At 36.1% G+C, this 18,823-nt stretch overlaps 3 protein-coding genes across 3 annotated transcripts; 1 reads left to right on the top strand and 2 right to left on the bottom strand.

The window, feature by feature from the left end:
• Positions 1–2,981: 2,981 nt before the first annotated feature.
• LOC141433721 (uncharacterized) lies at positions 2,982–12,303 on the top strand. Its single transcript, XM_074095815.1, has 7 exons — positions 2,982–3,084; positions 3,505–3,663; positions 3,744–3,910; positions 4,001–4,037; positions 11,684–11,833; positions 11,994–12,161; positions 12,292–12,303. The coding sequence occupies exons 1-7, from the start codon at positions 3,073–3,075 to the stop codon at positions 12,301–12,303; spliced, it is 705 nt and encodes a 234-aa protein (XP_073951916.1). The 5' UTR covers positions 2,982–3,072.
• LOC141433457 (uncharacterized oxidoreductase TM_0325-like) lies at positions 9,501–10,480 on the bottom strand. Its single transcript, XM_074095509.1, has one exon. The coding sequence runs from the start codon at positions 10,419–10,421 to the stop codon at positions 9,630–9,632; it is 792 nt and encodes a 263-aa protein (XP_073951610.1). The 5' UTR covers positions 10,422–10,480; the 3' UTR covers positions 9,501–9,629.
• Positions 12,304–15,855: 3,552 nt separating the features above from the next.
• LOC141433480 (uncharacterized) lies at positions 15,856–18,607 on the bottom strand. Its single transcript, XM_074095532.1, has 4 exons — positions 18,524–18,607; positions 16,410–16,559; positions 16,108–16,274; positions 15,856–15,990 (listed from the first exon to the last, which is right to left on the bottom strand). Exons 1-4 carry the CDS (start codon positions 18,533–18,535, stop codon positions 15,933–15,935), a joined length of 387 nt encoding a protein of 128 aa, XP_073951633.1. The 5' UTR covers positions 18,536–18,607; the 3' UTR covers positions 15,856–15,932.
• Between the last annotated feature and the right edge of the window lie 216 nt (positions 18,608–18,823).

Here is an 18,823-nt window from a genome sequence, read left to right as displayed (position 1 = left end):
AGTCATGCGTGTTTAACGAAACTTAAAGAGGGTAGACTGAAGATCTCAAACTACCAGGCTAAGTTTTTATTACAAAGATTTTGCTACTTGTTCAGCTGCTTGCAACATCGTTTGATCGTCTCTTTCAAGTTGAATCTGCTTATTATCGTAATTATTCTTTAAAATGAGTTCTCATCGCAATATCGAAATGGTTAAACATGTGAAATTATTAATTTATATGAAGAAGGAAAAAATATGTCGGAAATTTCTAGAGAAATTGGAGTTAATAATGTGAGTTTTTATGTTTACGTTCATCCTAACAACTTCTTCATTAAAATTATATTACGTTATATTATTTTATGTTATTTATATTGTTACAGATAAAAACAGTTATATTATGGGTACGACAATATCAAGACGAAGGATCTTTGCTGCATCGTCAAAGATCGGTAGACTACGACTCATAGATGCCCCGCTATGATGTTGCCCACTGTTAGAAATTGTCTATCCAGAAGAACAAGTGCCGTGCATAACGTTCGTGGAAGATAACTGCCCAATACACGGGTCGCGTATTGTGCAAGACTGGTTTGATCAACACAAAAATAATATTAAAGTCGTTCCTTGGCCTGCCAGATCACCGGATTTAAATCCCATTGAAAATGTATGGGGTGTTATAACCATGTCCAACGTTGGGATAACCAACATAAGCGAACTCGGTTACGTTAGAAGCCCACTGGTGTAAAAATAAGGGACAGTTATTCGCGGCTCTAATATGTGGTAAATCTAGTTGCATCGATGCGATTCTTTTTGCAAGCAGTTATCGACAATCATGGTGGTTTACACCAGATATTAAAATAAAATTGATAGTTACGTGTAGACCGGGTTATATACTGAAACAATTATGTTATAATAAAATATGTAAGGTGCAGATATTTTCAGGGTATGTAATTAATAACCTAAGAATCATAATTGACGCATAAATTATTTAAGTATTGTGTGGTAATATTTTTTTGCTTCATACAAAAATACCATTCCGTCCAAAAATAATCATCCTCGCATTAACATTACCTGTATTTTTTAATTTAATTTAAAGTAATTGAAACCAATTAACGACGATGCAAATAATCGATCCTCAAATATCCGCATCTGATTTTCTAGCACACTGTATTATATCAAAATATTTATCAACTAAACCACCAACTAAAGTACGACAGCAAACTGATACATTTGCAATTTCATTCAGTCTTTTTATAACACAGGCTATAGCCGTTCGTGTTGATTTAAGAATCAACTATGGACGGATTAAAATTAAACCAGTAATGTGTGCAGTGTTTGTGTAATAAAGATTCCGTAATCGACTAGTTTAACAATATTTTAAACTGTAATTACTGTTATGTTAATTAATTAATACGTATTGCTGTCTTAAAAGCTAGTGACACAAAATCTATGACAACACACTGTTATGAATACCTACTACCTATATCTACGTGAACATACCTAGTTTATCATCTGTATTAGTGTTTACAATACTAACAAAATTATTATTATCCAACAAATATTTTTCTGTAAGAGTTGTAATCTTTTAGTATGGTTTTTTACCTACTGTTCCAGTTGTATTTCATTGAATCCCTTCCAATTATTGTTACCTTCGTGTTCAAAGAACCAACTTCTTGATAAGTCTTTTGAGAATAGGACATTTCTTTTACCATTTTTTTTTCGGTTTCCTCATTTACCGAAGCTTTTCGCTACTTTTAGCATCATTCTTCTGTCTTGCAGTAAGTAGAGTATCAGCGAAAATTTTGCATGCTCGTAAGCTACACCATATCTTTCTTATATACAGAGATCTTAAACATAATGATCAGTGTTTTTCTTCTTACAGCAGAATATTCTAAAAAAAAATAAAGCAACTTTTTATTTGCTACGTATTTTTCTTAATATCCGTCAGTGATTGATCGGTGGCATGATTAGTAGCCATAATTTGCTGCGAATTATACGCAATAAACTTCATTTATAAGGTAATAGTCCTTGATTATTCTTACTAAAAATTTCATCAAACCCAGTTTAGTAATTAGACAATAATCCAGAATTTAATGCGAACCACCTGTAATTGGATGGATGTATTGGATTGGATGAACAATTTCACAATAAATTACTGTTTTGTGCGCGTCATGCGTCTCATAAGTATTTTTTTGGATCATGCCTAAGATGTGATACCTCAAGTGTCAGTAATTTCACCGGCTGATATATGAAGTCAGTATATTTGTACGTTTGTTACTTTATCACGTAAACCATTGAGTTTTATTCCAGAAAACTTCATAGTTCCCGCGGGATAGCGTAGTATTATGTAATTACGCAATATACGAAGTCCACTGAATTTCCCGCGAATGAACCAACTGACAGCTATTTTTTTTCTGCTGCTGCGCATGGCAAGAGTCTGAAGCGCTATTCAGCCTCCGAGAAGGCGACAGCCAAGAGGATGAGAATTAAAAATTGTTTTTAATTCAAAATACTTGCACCTAGTGTTTAAATTTTGGTGATATGTTTTTATTAACTTGTATGTATTGTAACTAGTTATGTTTGTTCGGATGGAATTCATATTTTAACTTAAATTTGATGTGGATATCTTCAACCGATTGAGCTGAAATTTTGCATGCATGTATAAATCCGATGACAATGCAATATTATTATGACGTAGAGCTTGCGATTGTGTACTATACATAAAGTGCCGTATTCGGCGAAAAATTAATGCCGTCCCTTTTTTTATATTTTGGTGATGATCCTGTTCCACAATACTTTACATGAGTTGCCTCGAATATAATTTTTCTTTCGAAATCTCGTAACTTACTATCATTCAAAATAATTCAAGTGCAATGTCACGGTGATCACATTCACTAAATTACGCAATAATCAGACCACGTGGTTTACGAAATAAATATTACGATCGCTGCGTGTGTTGACACTTAACAGGCCCGATCCTTGCGGCCTGAAACCTTTCTCTGGAATCTGGTTTTGATTATTATAAAAGATGCCGCTTCTCTTGCAAATTATCAGTCTACAACTGTCTTTCAGTAGTTGAACAATCAAATCAGAAACATGAACGCTAAGGTAAAAATAAACGAGTGAAAAAAAAACCATTTAAATTTACTTGTTTTTATACATATTCGCAATATTTATATTGTCCTAATATTATAAATGCGAAGTTTGTGAGTATTCGTGTACTTATGTATTTTTTACGCTTTACATAAATGGCTGAAAAGTTTCGTATGAAATTTAATTTGAAGATATGTATTATATCCTGATTTCCTACAGGTTTAGAGACATGACATTTGGCACGGGAGATTTGTATGCAACGCTAATGAAGACCACGACGTATTTTTTTGATATTTCCATGGTATTTTGTTCAAAATCCAGGAATTTTAATTCAATTCCTAGATTTTACAGTATACGTATCTAAAGCCACGTTGATGGCTAGTCTTATTCAATATATTCAGTGTCTTACCTTACATATATATTCACATTAAACAGATCATCTATTTCGTGGCTTTCATCGCTGTGGCGGCCGCCCAGCACGGACACAAGCACGAGCCCGCGCACTCTTCGCAGCACATCACCAGGCACGACGGACACGCGGAGGAAGTGGTCATCACCGACAAACACGGCCATAAGAAGCATGTAGACTACTATGTAAGTTCTGAAAAACAAGAGTATACGAATGACTTACCGTAATGAAACAGTAAAACTAACGAAGCTTGTGAACATTTCAGGCTCACCCCAAATACGAGTTCGCGTATAAAGTAGAAGACCACCACACCGGCGACATTAAGACGCAGCACGAGCAGCGCGACGGCGACGTCGTCCAGGGCTTCTACTCCCTGCACGAGCCCGACGGCTCCGTCAGGGACGTGCACTACCACAGCGACAAGAAGACTGGGTAAGACGACAACCCTTTCTAATTACCCTTTCTATTCAAGAATTTACCTAATTACATATTATATTTACTGATGACGAATTTTCGTTGCAGTTTCCACGCCGAGGTCAAGCACAACACCCACCACATCGTACCTGAACACCACCACCATCACTAAATTTAAATGCCGACTGATAAGTAGATAATTGTGACACCTGTATTATAAAACTATGTTGTTATGTACTTGTAATTAATAAATGTATTAGTAAAATTTCATTATTTTATTAACGAATTGACTTTTTATACCATTTATGAGGGCTAGTGACATTTATCGCAGAATGTGTCTAGGCTATCAGCGAATCATAGCATTTCCCTCTCGAAGTCCATCATGTTATATTTAAACAAGATTTAATTTTATTGCCAATCTCAACTCAACGTGAATGGTTAATACCGATTTCTATTTCTAGAATAAAAAACGTTTGGTTTCTGGGTGATGAAAATGTTGCTGCAAGCGACTGTGAGTGTAGTTTTATTAATATTAAAGAAAATTAATCATACTTTTACTGGCTCGAGTTTCTAAATCATTTATCTAAAATAATCAAAATCTGTATACTGTACGCTATTTTGATTGTAATTTGACTTCAAATGGACCAAATAGCAAGTAGGTATTTACTATTTAATTGCTACTAAATCTATGTTCATATTATTATACCTACTTCTTTGATACGGTGGAAGTATAATAATAATAACTACGTGACGTTCACTGTTTATGATGTTCTCCTACAAATAATGATTTTTAATTTCGATCCGTTTAATGAAAAAGCTGGTAAAAAGATTTAAGATAATACTTAGTGGCAATTTATTAGGACAAGTAGCTCGAAATATGAAACGGCAAAAACAAAAGTACTTACCTAGTTATCTTCTGAACCTCCCTCTAGATACAACCATGTCACTCAAGACCTTAGACATATTTGGTTCAAGACTCTCTTTGGTATTTTTAAGTCTTTGTAAGCAAATTAAGGTTTGTCCTCAGTTCAGTTGTGTGAGGATACTAAGTATAATATTATTTTTTTGTTTAATTAAATGCATGTATAGTTTCTCGTGTATTTATATAAATATTTGTTACTTGTATTTGTTACAATTTGTTTTGTGTGCCAAAGTTAATAAATAAACAAATATAGTTGTAGCCAGTACAAAATTACAGGAGGTTGAAAATATCCTGAATAGATTCGAGAAAAGTATTACGGCCGTGCCTTTGTTATGCTCGTCATGACGGGGGCACTGCCGTGCCCGCAGATTAGATACAGACTGGTTAAGGTCATCTTCAATACTGATTGATATATTATTAGGATAAATTATATTTTTAAATGCTTTTGACAAACTGTCATTTTATCAAATCAAAGGTTAGGTCTACTAGTTTAGATAGTCATTATGTTATTTTCATTTCTTTTATTTAAAATTGCACCGAGTGCTCCAAAAACTTTACCGTACTATTAATTTTATTTTGCTTAGGTTAACATGTTTTTTTTTTAATTTATTTCTCGTCGTTTTTGTTATATTATGAAGGAAATGATAATGTGCCTACTTAAATCAATCAAGATGAAAAAATCTAAAGAATAATAAGGCAGTGCACGTATAACCAGATTATTGAAAAAAAAAATATCTGCACGATACCGATTCCATATTATTATTATCAAAAGTGTAGTTTTGGACATTGTACTGTGGGGACTGTAACTAGGTAAGAGCTTAGGTACTGGGGATCAACGCGCGTGACTTTAAACTCAGTTCAAAATAAACAACTTCTTCAATCATTTGGATTTATTTTAGAACTTAAAAATACATTTACATAGCATAGCACCAGCCGCTTAGGCTATCGGGAGCCACCTGCTCTCCGGCATGTAATACTCGCTGTCAATCTAACCTGCCAAGTGGTCAGTTTTACCACCTGCCAGCGGTATACAGCCTAGTTCCTACATATCCCTCCTTCCTCACAGAGGTGGGGACCTAATCTACAGCCCTACCTAACGGGGACATTACAGACAGAAAAGGGTCTTTGCTAAAGACTAGTCACATCCTTTTCATGAAATTCTAGTCTATGTTACTACAATCATAAATAGGTTTATATATTTCAAAATTTTCAAATCAAGGATGGGGCTTCGCCGCCCAAAAACCCCGAAACAAAAAAGGTACGGCGCCTTTTCAGTAAAAAGCCTAGCTACTAAAGACGCGTGACATTGCCTGTGCAACCCGGCACGTCATTCTTGCTTCTTGCCCATCATCCTTCATCAGGTGATGAAGGTTCCTCAGCACCCCCTAGCGGAGTTGCCGTTCCACAACGACAGCAATATCCGCTGGGTTTCCATCTTTTTATTATTTCACAGCCATGGATCCAAGTGTGGACCCCTGGGCAAGCTTCATCGGCGATCCCAGTTGGCTGTGTAAACTTCTGTTGCTTGTAAACTATTGAAAGGCACAGAAAATCAATCATTAAATACACCATCAATTAACACCACATATTTCTGGGCATATTGAACACATGAAGGTATGAAGTACTCCCACATGCTGAGATAGACTAAAACTACTCATTCTTTATATATAGAAATTCACATCATATATGATTACAGTTCACATTGGGAGATGTATGAACAGGCAATCTCATATTCGTGAAGTTGAATATGTAAACAATTATACTAAGTTCACTATGTAAATAAAAGTTATCTGTTTGGTTTTCCAGCGATGTCGTCAGACATCAGTTTGACAAGAGCAGCTGGGAGCTGCCATCAGTTTTCATCAGCCACTGCATGGTTGCTGCAGATTGCATCTCATTTCTGCATTTAATTAATTGATCTCCCAATATGAAAACACACGAAAAAAACATATATTATAGTCACATAGTAATATTACAACACGCATTAGTCATATAAATTCATTATATCATTAATTTCCTACCTACTCAAAAAACTTTTAATTCAATTACCTATAATTATAAAATTCAATCGCAAAAATAAATTTACAATGTTTACATTTGAATGACATTGTCAATCATTGGTCGTGTCAATTTTTTTCTAACCGTCGACACAGAACTTCTCGGGTGAACTTTTAAAAAGTTTTCAGTCAAACCATAAAGTTCATTCGGCTTGAGACAGCCATCACTTTCCGTCCCTTTCACTCCTAAATGAACGTTTTTAAATTTTATGTTTCGTTCAGTTAGCGATCCTTGCTGTGGGAAAAACCTTTTATTAACATAAATTAGACAATGACGTGACTTTTTATTACCTTTTCTATGGAATCTATCAGGTCCGTTCGCGTTCTCACGTCCGTAACAACCAAAAGGTGCCTCTCGCTCCTTCATCAGACCTGCCGAACCAATCTGCAAATTTTCCGACTTTCGTACCCTTTCAGGCTTCGAGCTTAACTCGCCTTTTTCGCCATCCTTTTGCTCGATCTTTCTATCGATCCTCGCCGCTTTCCCAATAGACTTCGACTTCCCCAACTTTCCTTCACTCGAACCTGAAGCAAAAGAATTTAAACCACGGAACCCTAACAATTTTTTTACTGATCGCGCTTTATTTTCCACGGTCAAGGAGTTAATTTGCTCGCACTCAACCTCTTTCATGGCAACTTGATTTGCACAAACCTTTTCAGTCAATAATGAAAAGTCTTTCGTGTCACTCAATTTTCGAATAAAATTGACACGGAATTTTTTATTCAAAGTCAAAGTATGACTACTAAAATCAATCATTGCATTATTTGCAGTCAAAAAATCTTGCCCTAGAATGCAAAAATTTGTGCGATCATTAATTACTAACAGACTAATTCTACAATAATAATTATCTATCAAAATATAAGTATTTACAATTCCTATAGGCTGAATCATGGAGCCTCCTGCTACGCGCAAAGGATCACTGAGCTTGTGCTCATATTTTAAGTTTATTTCCTCTGCAAGGGAAACAGATATCAGTGACACATTGGCACCACTATCTACGAGGGCCTTGCAAATCCTGCCATTGAGCTCTACGGGCACAAACGTGTTCAGACTATTTTTCTCAACAGTACAAACATCGGGAAAATCACTAGAAAAAATCGTATTGATTTGGAAACCATCAGTATTTCCTTTATCTCCTTGACGCTGCTGCGGCACCGGCTGTAGCTGCCGCGGCCTCAAGTTATACCTTCCATAAGGCGTGCGTGATGTTCCTTGCTGCATTTCTTGCGGAACTACCATTGTTGGCGGCGTTTGGGGCGTGTTATACTCCGAACGCGGCGTGAATCGAAGAGGTGGAGCGTCTCCTTGCTCCCACGAGTGTTGATCATCTTTTGTAATATTAATCGGCAGTTCTACTTTATGTGTTTTCATGTTTAATTCTGTATTAAATATATCACACAATTGAAGAATCGTTTTCCTTAGCTCCTCCTTTGACGCGAAAAATCTGGACGCTAAATGTGCTTGCCATTGCGAATTGATAGACTTAATAAAATGCTTGATAAATCTTCCATCTTCCGTGATCCCTGCTTTCAACGCTAATTTCTCTAGGTCATAATAAAATGATAGTAGCGGTTCTTTCGGCTCCTGCTTTCTATAATAAAAAGACTGGGCATAGTCTTCTTGCGACGGGAATTGTTCCACCAAACTCTGCTTTATTAAATCATACGACTCCAATGTCGTAAAATTGGCCTTGTACCAGGACAACGCGGGGCCCTTCTAAGTAGAGTGCGATCGCTACTCGCTTCTGTTCTGCGGACCAATTCTTTATGATCGCAATAGTTTCAAACTGGTGGATAAAATCGTCCACATCCGAATATCCTGCGAATTTTTCCGCCATCTTCTTTTCTTCTCCGCAATAAATTCTATTAAACACTGGGATATAGGAAAAAATAAAATAACTCACAGTTGCTTCCTCAAAAATCGATACATTTACCAACTTGCTTCACTTTTCATGCGCTTTTTTTGTCATCAAAGCTCGTCTTTTCTTAACAATCGTCTATAGACCGCTGAAATCGCTGCGGTACTCCGTCGTCCTCTGAAGCGATAGCTAAAACATAAAAAGTACACCGACCGCGCCTAACTCCACCACTTGTGGGGACTGTAACTAGGTAAGAGCTTAGGTACTGGGGATCAACGCGCGTGACTTTAAACTCAGTTCAAAATAAACAACTTCTTCAATCATTTGGATTTATTTTAGAACTTAAAAATACATTTACATAGCATAGCACCAGCCGCTTAGGCTATCGGGAGCCATCTGCTCTCCGGCATGTAATACCCGCTGTCAATCTAACCTGCCAAGTGGTCAGTTTTACCACCTGCCAGCGGTATACAGCCTAGTTCCTACAGTACCTACTTATCCATAGAATTGTTAAAAATGACATTTATTTTTTTATATTATTAATTAAAATTGAAATATAACATTAAACGTAAAATTATGGTTAGGCATTGTAAAAAAAAACGCTTACATTTTGTTAAAATCTACATTTTAATGATACTTAGACGTGTATTGCATTATTATAAAACTTAAAATTATAGGTAATTGACGTAAAAAATCGTGCCAGAACAGAAGTTATTGATGTATTTTAATGTTATTTCCTATTATGAACATAGATTAACGTAAAAATCACGCTATTTTCATGAGCTTTATTAATAGTTTCCAAAAAATACCGACCAAAACATGATTTTGCGTGATTAAATCTTGTGATTCACTGAAATTTCATTTAGCTCGCATTGTTTAAATATGTCAATAAATATATGTCAACATATTCTAATCACTTCAATATAAGACGCTGGCGCATTGAAAACTACGGAAGCGGCACCATCCACAACTATGCAAGAGGCGTTTAAATTTGGTAAGTTCCCACTAGCAACTAACGCTATAGTCTTAGCAATTTCTTCAGGTTCTATAACAGTTTTATTAGGCAGAAAACCGGAAAACATTTCAAATGTTTCTTCGAGATTAACGTTTAAACCGGTCATATAGTTAGTTCTGGTGTATCCTGGTCGAACTGCATTCATTTTTACCCCTTTAGCAGCAAGTTCCACGGCACTTGATCTGGTAAAGGTTTCCATCGCATCCGTAAGCATTGTTAGAGCTAAAAGCCCTGGACGAGCTCTGAGAGGTGCTCTAAACACATTAACAACATGCCCCTTAGTCACAACTAGATGTGGTAAACATTTCTGTGTTAGTTCATACGGAGCGCGAACGTTCAGTGCCAACAAATCATCAAAATTATCCATTGTGAGGTCAAAGAGAGAATGCGCTCCAGTAATGCCGGCACAGTTGATCAGCACGTCGATCCTCCCAAATGTTTCGACTGTTTTCCGTGCTATTTCTTCGCAGCTGTTTTTTTCTGTCAGATCTAAAAGGAGGCATAGTGGCTGATTTCCTGAGTATTCCGTGCATTCTTTAGATACCGCAAGTAGTCTTTCTTCGTTTCTTCCGACAATTGCTAGCAATGCTTTGCACGCAGCAAAGAGTTTGGCCGTCGCAGCCCCGATCCCGGAACTTCCACCTGTCACGACCACAACTTTTCCGGTAAAATCCATTTACTATTTATATTAGGGCCATTTGCTCACTATTGACTGTCTCTTATTGTCGTAGTATCAAGACTGCACAATTATTTACAGCATATTAAGATAAGGCAATCGATATCTCTTAAAACTGTAATCGCTACACTTCGGTATTCGTACGCTTGGTGGTAAACAGATACCCTAAATGACATCACCAAGCAAACTAATGCTTATGAATAACAAAAAATATTGTATACACGCGTTGTGCAGCGATAATCATTAAATAATGCGTTTCGAACATAGTCTTAGAGAAAACGCATCTTACAAAGACAAACATTTGTAACAAGCAAATCACACACATTATCGTTTATCTAGGTAAAGTGTTTTTTTATCACGAATCCTTTCAAATAAGCAGTTTTTTTTTCGGTAGACTTCAAAACAAGATTTTTAATTCGATTGTATTTTTTATGTCTTCTTACCTCAGAATTCCATTATTTATAAAGCCACATGTAAATTTAGTGTCAGTATGAGATAGTTTACTTCCCGTTGGGCCCAATTAGAATTTGAAGAAAAAGTACGGCTTCTGGCGGAGTTTTATGGAAGTCAATTATTTTTACTAAAATTATGTATTGAACAACAACAATGTCACATGCTTATAACAACCCACACTCAATCGGAGAACAAGTGGTTTGCGAAATAATATCGCCAACATTGCGCTTGCGCGCTTTATTTTTAATTGCCAATAAATTAGACCGAAATCACTATTGCCATGCATCGAGTTGGTAATATAAAAGAACAGTGTTTTGGTCAGCCTGTATCAGTTTTTAATCTACTTTCATTGGATTAACAAGCACAAAGTCCTCATCTGAAAATGTTCTTAAAGGTAAAAAGGGTCTACTACAAATTTATATATAGACGTGTATTAAATAAAATAAGGTTTTCTAAAAAATATTTTAACTGACCGTATTTATTATTAAATTTAGATACTTACACTTATCACCCAAAGATCCTTAACCTGCTGGATCCAGGACCACTCGAGGAACTTGAGGACATTAAAAAAAAATAACTACTTGATGTTCATTTCAAATTATGAAAACAGAAATTTTACGTCGGGCCACAGAAGGTTAAATACCAAATTTCAAGTCAATCCGATTCCTAAAAGTGTGTCAAATTCAAGTCGCCAGATTTGATTACACACAGGGACACTGAGACAGGTGAAACTAAACGAAATCTTGTAACAAGACAGTACTGTAAAAGTTATTCGTTCTGAACATGACTATATAGTAAGTGTATTTCAGGTCGCGTGTCTCGCTGCTTTCATCGCAGTGGTTGCTGGTCAGCATGGACATGGGCACGCGCACTCCTCACAACACATCTCCAAACACGACGGTCACGCGGAGGAAGTCGTCTTCCATGACAAACACGGCCACAAAGACGTCGACTACCACGTAAGAAATTTACAGTAAACTGTTTCTATGAAATGTGATGTTTTTTTAAGAATGGTCTCCCAATATTTTACCCACCAACCATATTTGAACATGACGTCATGTTTGGCGGTAACTTAATAATGTATAACGGCAAGATGACAAAGACATTTGAACGTTGCAGACTCATCCCAAGTACGAGTTCGAGTATAAAGTAGAAGACCACCACACCGGCGACCACAAGACGCAGCACGAGCAGCGCGACGGCGACGTCGTCAAGGGCTTCTACTCGCTGCACGAGCCCGACGGCTCCGTCAGGGACGTGCACTACCACGGCGACCATCACTCCGGGGTAAATACTTTCGATATCACACACATTTGAATCAGATAACTAGGCAGTTACTCGAAAGACCCTATAAATAGCTTGACATGTACGTGTTTCTAACAAAATGGCATTCCATCATGAATTGTTTTTGTTGCAGTTTCCACGCTGAGGTCAAACACAGCACCCACCACATTGTGCCTGAACATCACCATCACCACTAACTGTTCACTGTTAATGATTGTTATTGTTTGCTTGTGCCTTTTTCTATTGAATAAATGTTAAAATAAGATTTAAGAGTACTCATTACAAAACCCAGCTTTTGACCCTTCAACTTTTTCAATTATTGACTTACTTACCTATTTTAATAAAAATACCTCATTAGTGAAACATATTGTGTGATGTGACGATATATTTACTAATACGGACACTGCAATAATGTAAAAGATGTACAAAAATATGATAAACTCCCTTACACGTGTCATATCATAAACTACTATTTTATTACGTAACGTGACTTTCCTGATGTCATATATAATATTATTTGTCTTTTTTGTTTTTGTTTCTTAATCTAAATCTCAGATTTTATAAACCAAAAATAAGTTACGTTTGCCGACTAGATTGGAACCTTCTGGCTATTATGCTTCGTGTGTTCTACCAACTTGGTAGATAGATCTTATTGACGTCGAAGTAAATCTAGCCAAAAAAAAGAAAAATGTATGAAAGTTGTAATTACTCAGTATTCTATTCTTACTATGAATATATTTCTAAATAACGCCACGATATATCTATTTACCTTTAATTGACTCTGATAACGGATTAAACAAAGTTTATCTGTTACGAGTAGGTATATATGACAAAATAATCATCAAGCACTTTTATTTAGTTATCAAGCTACTTTTGAAACAGTTTTTCTTTACAAAGCTTTATTTACATTTTTTATTTTTTTTGTCACTTCAAAGTTCAAAATCTCAAAAGCGGCTGATCGACCATCGCAAGAAAACCAGGTGACAAATAAAAAAACCGCATTCAAATCGGTCCAGCCGTTTAAGAACTACGGTGCCACAGACAAAGAGAAAGACACACATAGCGGTCAAACTTATAACACCCCTCTTTTTGCATCGGGGGTTAACAAAGAAGATGACTTACTAGTAGTTGCACTTAACAACATCTAATGTCCTCCGATTCATCCAAAGTCATAAGTTAATTTTGATATTTGATATTTTGATCTGATGACATTGGACTAAAATGTTTAATGCCACCAGCCGAGCGGGAAAGTACTCTCACTACTCAGATAGGAAAATTTTATCAAACGAAGTGATCTTTCCTTGTTTAAAAAGGAAAAATCTGCATTGAAAGTTTTTTGTTCCTTATTTTTGTTTTTATACGTTTAGTTAAAATAAAATGAATGATTACATTTCAATGAACTAAAATAATTTCCTTGCTCACCCGCGACCTTACAATAGCTAAGCTTATGCAAAATATGCGTGTTCATGCAGTTCCTCCACCTCCACACTGTAAGAACACACACAAATCACACAAACCCATCTATCACCACCACCACACTACACTGACGCGTTTCGAACTCAAACAGAGCTCATCTTCAGAGTGACACAACCGTACACCATGCTACCAGTTGTTAGACTAACGAACCACAACCACCGTTTTAACTTGTCACTGTAACTCCCCAAGTACCCACATACGTTTTATGAAACAAAACAAAACTACCCACCAAATTATTAATTAATTTTTAACCGTCCTTCAAAACTACCTTGATTTTTATTTATTACTGTCAAGGCATGTTTTATTAACTACCATTGCTGAAATTAGATCCAAGCCGTAGCAAGGGAGATGAAACTAAATGTACCTGCTCATAATAATAGACCCCATACTGTTGTATCTAATTATCTCCATGCATTCTAAAACATCGAGACGAAAACCCTTGCCACAATAATGTAACACTTCATACGAATCTGAGTCCGATAAAGAATGATTTAGTTCCAACAAAATGTTTGGCAAAATTCGACTTATCAGGATGCTCATTCCTATATGCCGAAACATGCTCTTTAAATCTAGCATTTAAAACTGCGTCCTGTCTGACCAACATATACTTTACTGCAGTCATTACAAGTGAGCTTGTATACACCCGATCTAGTTCCTTTATCTACCTTCTCTTTGTGGTTACAAAGTTTTAGAGTACAAAGAGTTTTAGTCTTAAAGGCTACCTTAACATTGTTTGATTTTAAAACCACAAATTCTATCAGACAAACGACCAACGTATGAATGCTACACCTATATTTGTTAGAAGACTGCGATGGTAACACGGCGTAAAGCATGCTATTCACTATCCGTGCCTGCTTCTTCTGAACCAAACTATTGACCATTGATTTCGTATAACCATTCGACAACGCTATCTGATAAATAGTATTTAACTCTAAATCAAAAATCTTCCCTAGAAAGAGGTACAGTTAACAATCTATGTACATAACAATGAAAAGCTGCTAAATTATGCTGCCAGGTGATTAGACGATGCTGGTATCACGGCATCTGTGTACGTGGCTTTCGGTAAATTTTGAATTGTGTTTATTATTAAATCTATTAATAGTCAAATCCAAAAAGTTTAACGAAAATTTTCTTCTAATTTTTTTTTAAATTTTATTTTAAACATGTTTGTATTTAAACCATTCACAAACAAGTCGAGCTGTCTCATACTTCCCCTCCAGCACAGAATTAAATCATCAACGTACCTATAATAATACACAATATTATTATTACCCACTATGTACCTATTTTCAAAGTAATCCATAAAAATATCTGCCATTAATGGACTCAGAGGTGATCCCATTGCTAAACCATCACTCTGTAAATAATAATAAGGCGTAAATATTGCGCGGCGGGTCATGTTTTTGAAAAGTAAAAAAAACTAGATATTTTCTATCGCGTATAATACGTTCATCATCCAGTCTATATACGTCCCACTGCACAGGTCTCCTCTCAGAATGAGAGGGCTTAAGCCGTAGTTCCCACGGATGTTCAGTACCGATGAGGAACTTAACAGACTCCATTGAATTGCTTCGTAGGTCTGTGCAGGGTACTCCACGATGTTTTGCTTCACCGTAAAGCTCGTGGTAAATTTCAAATAAGTATAATTTTATTACGTACATACTACATACTACTTTACATTTTTAAAATATTTATTTGTTTTAGTAATACGAAGTAAATATCTAAAAATGCGCGCATTCCAACCAAACTATGTTGAGCCGCCGACCTTCCTCCCTACGAGTGCATAGAATACCTAAAATGTATTATAAATATTTGTTTACTTTTTTCTTTGAATAATCGATCTAGCATGATTTTAGGTCTGGGAAAACGCGTGTCCAAACGAGTTTTAGTCCAAACGAAGTATTTACTAAACTTAATAGTTTGTTTAGGGGTGAGTTTCCGTGAATCTATTCAAGAAATTACACTATTCTCCCGCACTAGTATTTTTCACCGGCGAGGCGTGACGAGGCGGGGCGAGACGAGAATACAAATTTGTATGGCATTGCCCGCGACGGCGTGCGGCGGGCGCGCGAGAATGCATACAAATTGCAATTCTCGTCTCGCCCCGCCCCGTCTCGCCTGGCCAGTGGGAAATCACTTTTATTTCCCGCGGAAGCTCAAAATTCTAACGAAACGCAGACGGAATAGCAGGCAACAGCTAGTAATGCATAAAAATAGTCTAAAAGTACTGAGTATCAACAGTTTATTAAATGTAAGATAGGGACTACTAATTGTACAAAATTCTTTGGAAATCATCACTTAATAATGGTGTTCAGGCACGATGTGGTGGGTGCTGTGTTTGACCTCGGCGTGGAAACTGTAACAAAAACAATTAAAAATTGAATGCTATTTTGTTAGAAACACATGTCAAGTAACTTATATGAACTAACGAATGTTATCTGATTCAAATGTGTGTGATATCGATAGTATTTACCCGGAGTGATGGTCGCCGTGGTAGTGCACGTCCCTGACGGAGCCGTCGGGCTCGTGCAGCGAGTAGAAGCCCTTGACGACGTCGCCGTCGCGCTGCTCGTGCTGCGTCTTGTGGTCACCGGTGTGGTGGTCTTCTACTTTATACTCGAACTCGTACTTGGGATGAGTCTGCAATGTTCAAAATGTCGGTCATCTTGCCGTTTTCTTTATTAAGTTGCCGTCACTTTTAACATAATATCCATTTATAATTTGTGCTAGTCGATGAAAAGGCGTGCCAAAATGGCTTAGTTGCAAATTACTTACGTGGTAGTCGACGTCTTTGTGGCCGTGTTTGTCGTGGAAGACGACTTCCTCCGCGTGACCGTCGTGCTTGGAGATGTGTTGTGAGGAGTGCGCGTGCCCATGTCCATGCTGACCAGCAACCACTGCGACGAAGGCAACGAGGCATGCGACCTGAAATGGTTTGTTGATCAACTTAACATCGATGTATATAGAACGATCATAATAATAGATAGATATCTAATGTAAATAAAACGAAGACAGCCTTTCGGAAAATTTGTAGTAAAGCTTTTAAGGCTACAGCTGCCTTTCTCGTATTACATTTTAGTTTGTAATTGTACGTCATTTTTGTAAAATATTTGAACTAAATATTCGTTTCAATATTAGGTACTCTGTAAGTATTTGGATTACCTAGCAAATAATTTTAAATATTCCTACTCTTTACGCTTTTTTTATGCCAACATTTTATTGAGCCTTGTTTACAGAAAAAGGTCTTGCATTGTTTTATTAGTTATTACAATAACCTAAATAACGATGCAAAACTTGTTTATCCTAGCCTAAGGTAAAGGCGCCTATTACCGGGGTATCGAAATCGACGGTCATCACCGCGGCAATTTAAAATACGCATTTTATAATCAACCGATAGATTTCTTAAAAAAATATATTTTACAAGATAAAAGCTTATTTAGTCGACTCACGGATCTATTAGCGCTAGTGTATGTGAATGAATCAAACATCTCGCAATTCGTGATTTTTCGAAATGGCACCGACGGGAGAGGATTTGCCATACTAACGCGTGACACCACATACAAGCAGACTCGAATCTTATTTAGTGTTTTACAAAATATTTATGGCAATTGAACTAATGTTATGGTTTTTAAATGGCTTTTTATAGTTTTTTGTACGAGTTCTGAATACTTTTTGTACATTTTTTGGCCCGGAAATACGATTAAAATGGAAAATAAAATACAGCGGCGATAGGCGCCATTTTTAACTGTTGATTGTAATACCGTGGTACATCACGGTAATAGTTAAAGTGGTAGTTTTGGTTCTTCAAGCTTTATTTTTGGTATAAATTATCGTTTATATAATTTGTGCAGTTATTTCAATCTTGATCTATTCACGCTTTTAAAAAACTATTTCCGTGGTATGAAAAGTATTAACAAACTCTTAATTTTTAGCAAAAACTTCAATACTGAATTTGTAGTTTCTATAGAAACCGTTATTTTGCCAAGTTGTTTAAATATTGCGATGAAATTTTATATTTACTTACCAGTTATGTAATTTTGGTTATATGCCAAGGATGTAATAAGTATATTTGATTTGTAATTCAAACACAACTCTATCCTATAGTTTTTATAGGTCGGAATTAGATTTTACAATACTCCAAATTAAGCCAATTAACGATGGTATGATCGCATAACCCTCGGTAATAGAATGTTTGGGAATCTATTACCGACCCATTCAATTGTCTTTGGGTCGGTAATAGGTTCTTAAGGAAGTCCCTATTACCGAGTGACATTTTATTTTTCTGTTAAATAATTCACATTTAGGGTACCGTAAGTGCAGATTTTTTTTGATAAAGTTGTGACTTTTACTCAGCATGCATACATCAAACTATAACTGGTGGCATAAGCATAATAAAAATACAATGGGCTGGATACACTATTCGAATCATACTTTAGTTTTTTATTTAAATTTTCTCAAAAAATATTTGATGTACAATTTATTATACAGAACCAAAGCCATTACCCTTTTTTAATCCCTCGGTATTAAGTTCCAAAACATGTGTCGGGTTCCTTTTACCGATGGTAGAAAATTGCCGTTTTTTTATACCCTCGGTAATAGAAGCTCAATTCGCGTAATGGAATCACAGCCTGTCCATTACCACGGTAATAGAAGATTTGGGTATTTTGATTTCAATAATTATTTTATCAAATACTAATAACTAAAACGAGCCCAAAAAGTTAAGACACTGAAAGTTCAATAAACGCTCTTAAATAAAAAAAATATTCTCGTTTGTTAAGGAGCTTTGATACCCTTAATTTTTGGGACTCATTTGAAAACTTCCTTAAGTACCACGGTAATAGGCGCCGTTACCTTAATTCAAGTTACGTGGTATTTTTTTTAGTATTTACCTTTAAAAACATTTTTAAGTTTTGAATATGGAGCTGTTTATCCAATGAAAGCGGATTGAAAACTGATGCAGATAAAACAGCACACTGTTTATTTATATCACCGAGAGTATGTCGATAATGCTTGTGCTCTAAATATTGGCAATTAAAAGTTAAGCGCCGGAGCGCAATGCTAACGATATTGTTTCTTAAACACTTGTTTTCTTATTTTGGGTTGTTTATGGAATCTGATATTGGTGTTACATTCAACAGATTTGCGAAATATTCTTTTGTCAAAAATTTCATTTTTAATACACGCTTTTT

The sequence above is a fragment of the Choristoneura fumiferana genome, chromosome 12 (genome assembly GCF_025370935.1).
Source record: "Choristoneura fumiferana chromosome 12, NRCan_CFum_1, whole genome shotgun sequence".
NCBI lineage: Eukaryota > Metazoa > Arthropoda > Insecta > Lepidoptera > Tortricidae > Choristoneura > Choristoneura fumiferana.
Note: the sequence above shows the minus strand (reverse complement) of the source record. Positions and strands in the feature narration are given on the sequence as shown.